Raw genomic sequence first — 7,277 nt, 5'->3', positions numbered from 1 at the left:
GCTAAACCAGGCGGGACAGCATTTGTCTCTGACACCTTGACCTCTCATGGCCTAACGTGCAACAAAGAGGAGGACGTGTCGGACAGCTGGCAGGAAACTATCACACTCTCCGTGGATCACAGCCGAACATCTGCATTCTTAAATCATTTCCCCACTTTGAAATTTAGCTTCTGAACTTTAAACGTTCTTGATTTTTTTCTTTTATGTTTCTGTTCTGGTCTGGGCTTCAGATCATCTCCACAGATTCTCTGTCCTGGAAATCACAAAGAAGACTCAATAAAGTTTTAATGTTTCCAAAGAGGAACTGTAAGTCCCAGTCTGCCCACTAGGTGGCAGACTGGGAACGGACCGGATTCATCAGAAAGCTTGCTTTCTTTCTTTCTTTCTTTCTTTCTTTCTTTCTTTCTTTCTTTCTTTCTTTCTTTCTTTCTTTCTTTCTTTCTTTCTTTCTTTCTTTCTTTCTTTCTCAGGGTTTAAATTGTAATTATAAATCTATTTTTTTCTAAAAAGCTCTACAAGCTGAAAAAATAAGAAATGTTAAAATATTTATTTTATTTTTGAATAGATGTTTCCCTAATAATCTGGTCTTGTGAGATAAATGGCTGGTGGATTGGCTGTTATAGGATTTTTAACTCATTGGAGGGTTTTCAAGGGTTTCCAAGCTCCAACCACCTGCTCAAGGTCATGGTACGAACTCCCAGTCAGATTTAAATCTGACTAGGAACCTCTGAAATGTTTGTCTGAGTTTATGTTTTCAGGCATGGACCCGCTGGTATATTTAGAGTCATTGTCTTGCTGTGTAACCCAAATGTTTTTGCTTAAGGACAGGAATCCATTTTTCCAGACCATCATGCTGCCACCACCGCGTTTGACTATCACTATAATCTTTTTTTGTCTGTTTTACATCAAATATGACAGGAGAAACCTTCCAGGAAGTTCCATCTTTATTTTGTTAGTTCACAGAATATTTTCTCAGACGTTTTGTGGGTCATAAAAATGCTTCTGGTCAGAAATGAAGCCCATTTTCATCTAGTCTATCTTTTTTACTGTTGAATTGTGAACTCTGACCTTATCTGAGGCTTACTGATGTGTTTTGGGGGGGTTCTTTTCTGATCTCCAGACTGAGTCATTATAATTGGATAACATTTCACACACTGAGGTTTGCTGGAGTCCCAAAGCCTTAGAAAATGCTTTGCACATTTTCCAGACCGATAACTATCACCAGCTGCGTTTCAAATGTGCACAAAATGTTGTCAATATTCTTCTGATGTTGAAAAACAAACACAATTTCACATTTCCAGTGTTTCCATTAAGTGAGAAATACAATTAAAATCACACATGAATAAGTTTGTTCCCTCTGTAAGTCATTAAAAAATGCTGCGCTCCTGCGCCACCATCATCCAACTACTTCCTCTCATGATCCGGTTCTTGATCATGTGACCGTGACTCGTAAAAATCCGTTTCTATTGCAGTTTTGCGAGATAAACTAATTTAGAATATTTTTTAAAAGATGTGCAGGGGCACAAACATCGACTATTTTAAATAGTCAATGTTCATATTTAGCCAAGATTGTAACAAAAAATCTGAAAAAAAAACAAACAAAAAAACAGATAGAAAGCTGAACATTAATAGATCAGACTGAGCCTGTTGTGCTTGCATAGTCAACTAATCAGAAATATTGGTAGACTTTTAAATCAATAATTGGGTCATCGGCTAACATGTATCAGATTATTGAAATTAATCAATAAAAGATTGTTTTTGTCCTTCAAACCTTCTGTTACTGAAAGCATTGTTTTTTCTTTTGTATTGTTACATCAAATTTCTTGGATTTCTCTGTATCGCCGCTTGATGGCAGCATTTAACAAGTTTTTAAGAGACCAAAACAAAAGAGACTTGGAGTAAAAACCGACACGTTGCAGCTGGACTGCGCTGCACAAATATTTCCATTATTCAGATATACAAAAGATTGTTTACTGAATGTTATGCTGAACGGATCTCCACTGTTGCACAGTTTAGTGTCATTTTAATGCATCAACATTTTGTACATTTCTTAAATGAACCAACTCAGTTGCACATTCCTTTGGATCAGAGTGTTTTTCTTTTTAATAACTGCATTATGTTGAAATGTTGACCTAACTATACAGTATGTTGCTTTTTATTCTGTTTGTATATATTTTATATTCCTACCTTTGCGTGAAAATATTATTCACCAGCTGTTTTCATGAGACAATAAAAGGATATTTCTATTCTGTTTCTTATTTATGTCCCTAAAAGTGGAAAATCATAAATGAAAGTGATTAAATATGAAAAGACATGAAAAGTTTGTAGATCTTTAAATTGCACGGATCTAATTAATTGCAGAATTATTCCAGTTGTGTCAAAATGAGAAAATAATAATAATCCTGATAACAAATCTTTCTGTTTCTACTTTTAAATCCCAATGAATCAGTTTGATAAGAGAAATGATGGATTATAAATCAGATAATTTCCTACTGAGAAAAAGTTTTAAACTTATGTTTCACTATGTTATTTATCCCTTTTAAACTTGTCAGACAATTTAGTTGCTTTGAAAAAAGAAAACAGATGATCCAGTTTAGAAAAGTGAATTAATTTGTTACAAGTAATCAATGAAGTTAAATAAAGTCAGTTTTACATGTAACAAATTAATGTTTTTAAAGGCATGGAGCTCCATCCTCATTTATTGTAAAGGTTCAAAAATGCATGAAAAATAATGAATAAATAGCAACCTTAGAGTAAATTTTTCTTGGATTGAAAAGAAGAGCATGACAAACTCTAAAGAAATGAAGCTGATCAGGTTTATTTGGCGTTTTGAACATGCAGTTGATCAGAGAAACATGCTGACAGGAAAAGCTCAGTCTGTTACATTCATCCAGTTTTGGTCAAGTCATCTCGTCCGTGTTGTTCAAACGGTTTAAACAACAGAAACATTTCTGCGTCCGTTCACATCGGCGCGTTTAGTTTTTGGGTTCCTTAACGGGTCAAAGCCTCAGGTGGATGCGTTCAGGATGCGGGAGTCTGCGGAGTCGGAGCGCTCCTCGTAGTCCTCCTCCGGGGAGTAGAGGCCCGCCTTGGGCCCCAGCGTGCAGCTCTCCTCCTGGATGCTGATGCGCGGCTCCTCGGCGGCTCTGGACGGGATGATCGGGGAGCCGCGGAATACCGAGGCGCCGGCGCCCGCGGGCGCCGCCGGGCCGAAGGGGGAGACGTATTGCGCGGCGGAGCGCAGCTGGTACTGCTGCTGCAGCGCCACGGTGTTCCACAGGGTCACGTCGTTGTGCACGAACGGGCCGCTCTGGCTGCGCGTGAGCGAGCTGCGCAGCATGAGCGGGTAGCGCGCGGGCTGCGGGAAGGACGGGTGCTGCAGCGGGACACCCAGTGCGCCCGACGCGGAGTCCGAGCCGAACCGCAGGGACTCCGGGACCCGGAAGGCGGAGCCCACGGACCACTTGGCGGAGGAGGACACCGGGTGGTAGGAGCCCAGCGCGTGCTCGAACAGGTGTCCGTTCTGCGGCAGAACCAGACCGTCCGATACCGGGTGGGGCTCCGCGTGAGGGTGAGCGCTCCCGTCCGGGTTCCGGCTGGACAGCAGCACCTCGATGGCTCCGACCAGATCCCCGCCGCAGCCCCGCAGGATGAGCTCCAGCACCGGCGGCTTGTGCGTGGGGAAGATCTTCTTGAGGACCTCCAGCGGGGGCCGGTTGGCCCGCAGGCTGAGCGGCAGGCTGATGGACCCGGACAGGCCCTCGATCAGCAGGTTCGGCTCCCCGGAAGCGGACGGGTGTCGCTGCGGACTCTCGGCCTTGGCCTCCTTGTCGGCGCCGCCGGCCTTGGGGAGGCTGTAGCGGCTGTCGTCGGGCTGCGGGGCGGCCTCCGGCGGCTCCGGGGTGTAGCAGGAGTTGGGCTTGGATTCCTCCGGGGAGCTGGCCGGGTCCGGCTCCTTCTCACTGGAGCTGCCGGTGTTCTCACCTCCCGACGCCTCGTCTTGGCCGTCATCCGCAGCTTCTGTCACCCAAACATTTATAACACATGAAGGAAAACAAAAATCAGCTGGAATAAGACAGGACTGCGCATGCTCAGAGCGGTAGTGGAAAAAACAGCTTGAATATCATAGAAAATGTAATTTCTTAAGAGGCGTACATTTCCACTAAAACATCTCAGTAATTTTCTTTTGTTTTTTTTAAATAAAGGGGGGAAGGCAATTTATTAGTTAGAAAGCTCTAAAAAGTTGCTTGAAGAAAAAAAGATATTCTGACGTTAATCTCAGACATTTCTTATATTAAAAACATTTCTGGGATTTGATTTGTTGCAAATCTTCTAGAAAAATAAAACTCAGAAATCTTCTAGAATAAACGTGAACCTTTATGAGTCTGCAAAGTCAATATTTGATATTAATCTGATAAATTTTCAAGGGAAAAAAATTGAAATTTCTGAGTTTGAAAAGTTGGCAATTTTCTAAAAACAAGTAAAAAAAGAAAGAAAAGAAAAAAATCTCAGAAAAAAACAGAATTTTTCTGAGTTTCATGTTTTTTTATCGGAAATCTCCTTTTTATGATGACAGTAGCAATTTGTTAATATTTAAAATAAGAAATACTAAAGGTGGCCTGATTAACCTCTGCCATGTTCTTCACCTGCAGCTGCTTTTCTTATATATCTGATTGTTTTTGATTTGTTTATAGGTGCAAATAAAATATTCTGTTATTCTCTCGGATGTAATTAAAAAGCGACATGTTTTATACTAAACTGTTATAATTACATGGAATTTTTCTTGTCATTGAATAACTTAATCAAATAAAAAAAAATTTCTCAACATTGCAGATTTTTTTTAAGTCATGCCAAAAAGAGCAAAATTCAGATTACAGATTAAGTAATCGGATCCATCATAACTCCACCTGCATTACGTCATCATCAGATAACATTGTTACCAAGCAACGGCGGAGATTTTCAATCAAGCAGAAGAAGAGAAAATATAGACAAACTGTTTTCTGTTTGGACCAAAACTTCAATAAATCGACTTTTTTATATAAATGTATGTATTACTTAAAAAAAATATGCATTTTAAATTCTATTTTGCTTTTTATTTATCTGATTTTCCTTGTGTTATTTGCAATTTGACCTATTAGACATAATGAATATGAATGTATATGAATGGCTTCAGACAGTTGTTGCATTTTGATATATTAGTTACGTTGGTCTTTTAATAGAAATCTAAAATAATTTTTTAAAAATCCTTAATTGTTGTTAAATAATTCTAAAAAGCAAGAATGAGGTTAGACTCGTTGTTTTCCCCAGTTATTCTAAATGATAAAAACACAAAGTATATTCATATTAATTGTGTTTAGGCTCGGAAGCGCTTCGTTAGTTCTGATATTTTATCTCATAAAAGAGTTTTTTTTGTCTGTTTAGGTTCGTAATCTTAGAAACTTTTTAATCTTCGCTAAGTAATAATTGAGCTTCCGGCTCGTCTGCGGTTAAATGTAAATAAATAAATAAACTGTTCGCCATCAATTTGAATTAGCGCGAGTTACTATATTTATTTCTGAATCGTTTCCTTCATTTGTAAATTAAAAACATGTTAAAAGAAGTTCTTATTTTGTCCTTTCCACATTTTCAATGGTTATTGATTATTATCTGTTCATCATCAGCAGTAAATAAACATTTAAATCATCAATATTTGCACACTTTAATCTTAATGTTTTTTGTCTTTAATGATCTAAAACTCTGAATTTTGCGAGTTAAATGTGTTTTTATGCTACTATCAAGAGTTTTTGTGATATTTTAACCGGATCAACTTTTTAAAAAACATTTAAATTGAAATTTGCGGGTTTTCTGCTGCTGGTTACCTGTGCGTGTTTGCGGAGGCTCCGCGCCGCTCCACCTCAGCTCCAGCTCCTCGCTCCTCGCCGGCGGGGCTCCCTGGCTCCCGTCGCCGGCCCCGCTCATGCCGATGCCCGGCAGCACCCTGAGGGACTCCGGGATGAGGCTCTCCAGGCTCTCGTTGGCCTGCTGCCGGCGCAGCGCCACCTGCGCCGCCATGACGCGCTGCCGCTCGATGATGAGGATGCACTTCTCGCAGGTGCAATCCTTGAAGCGGCAGTAGCGCTTGTGTCCCTTCAGCCACGACAGGACGCCGTGGTTCCGGCACCGGGCGCACTTGGGCGTCCTCTGGAGCGGGGCGCGGGGCTGCGACACCGGGGCCCCCATGTACAGGTACGGGGATCCGTAACCGTTCATTCTGTCGGCGGATTTTCCTGTGCGCGCAAGAACATCTGCGGGAGGATTGCGGTGATCAGTCAGGGAGATGGAGCCGGAAGTGCACGCATGACAGGATGAAGACAAGAGGAGTTGGCTTGGAGCGGAGGATCCACTGACAGCGCAGAGTCGCATCACACTGACACCAGTAACCAAACGCTGCAAAACATATCCAGGCCAGCAGGGCCGGTCCGAGACTGTTTGGGGCCCTGAGCCGGGTTTTTAATCTAGGCTCCCCACAAACCAGCATGTAAACGCCATATGTTAACATTCCTGTAGCTAACTATCATTAGCATCACACCAGTAAATAAAAAAAATCAACCAGTTTAAGAATAAATACATTATATTAGTACATTTCTTCTGTTAGTATTTTAGTAGATTATTATTGCTATTTTCTACCATTATCATCTTTAGGTTTATGTTTTATTTTTTATATTTTTATTGGTTGTTATAAAATTATAAAGAATGTACTTTGTGTAGATTGGCAAGTAGTTGGTAATTATTCTGATGCTGTAAGTTCAAATTCAAAAATACCTTATTGATCCCAAAAGGAAATTAAATGTTGCTGTAACTCAGATTTTTCCAAAGAGTTATTGTCGATAGTGATGGCTGTTGGCAGGACAGATTTCTTGCAGCAGTCTGTATTACAGCAAATCTGAAGAAGCCTCTGACTGAAGATGCTCTGCTCTCCTAAGACTGTCTCATGAAGGTCAGGGTTCCCCGAACAGAACCAGAACCAGAACCAGTCTTCTTCATCAGGCTGTTGAGTCTTTTTAGGTCCCTGGTTCTGCTGCCCCAGAGCCCATAAGAGTCAGTTTGTAGCTCTTTGTGTTTGGGTTATATAATTTATTTGTTGGTTCTGCACAGCAAGTTGAACAGGCACATGAAAACCATAACTTGATAATTATTGAACTGGTAATTAATATATTTGATCAAACTGAGAACTATGATTATTTCAGCATTGACTTCAACTCATTTTCAAACAGAAAAGTGCTAAGCTAATTATTAAT

The 7,277-nt window shown here is 40.7% G+C and overlaps 1 protein-coding gene across 1 annotated transcript; it reads right to left on the bottom strand.

Annotated features, from left to right (window-relative positions):
• Nucleotides 1-2,802: 2,802 nt before the first annotated feature.
• Nucleotides 2,803-6,422, bottom strand: dmrt3a (doublesex and mab-3 related transcription factor 3a). Its single transcript, XM_015010961.2, has 2 exons — nucleotides 5,859-6,422; nucleotides 2,803-4,020 (listed from the first exon to the last, which is right to left on the bottom strand). Exons 1-2 carry the CDS (start codon nucleotides 6,400-6,402, stop codon nucleotides 3,008-3,010), a joined length of 1,557 nt encoding a protein of 518 aa, XP_014866447.2. The 5' UTR covers nucleotides 6,403-6,422; the 3' UTR covers nucleotides 2,803-3,007.
• Nucleotides 6,423-7,277: the final 855 nt, after the last annotated feature.

Source organism: Poecilia mexicana, unplaced genomic scaffold (genome assembly GCF_051168715.1).
Source record: "Poecilia mexicana isolate PSO_F unplaced genomic scaffold, ASM5116871v1 scaffold_9, whole genome shotgun sequence".
Classification (NCBI taxonomy): domain Eukaryota; kingdom Metazoa; phylum Chordata; class Actinopteri; order Cyprinodontiformes; family Poeciliidae; genus Poecilia; species Poecilia mexicana.
The sequence above is the reverse complement of the archived record's forward strand: the minus strand, read 5'-3'. Positions and strand labels throughout refer to the sequence as shown.

What these genes read in the sequence shown, in the direction of transcription:
- dmrt3a (XM_015010961.2), bottom strand. Translation starts at nt 6,402, where the DNA reads ATGCGACTCTGCGCTGTCAGTGGATCCTCCGCTCCAAGCCAACTCCTC. An exon ending in GCCTCCGCAAACACGCACAG is followed by an intron (nt 4,021 to 5,858) that starts GTAACCAGCAGC and finishes TTTGGGTGACAG; the next exon opens with AAGCTGCGGATGACGGCCAA.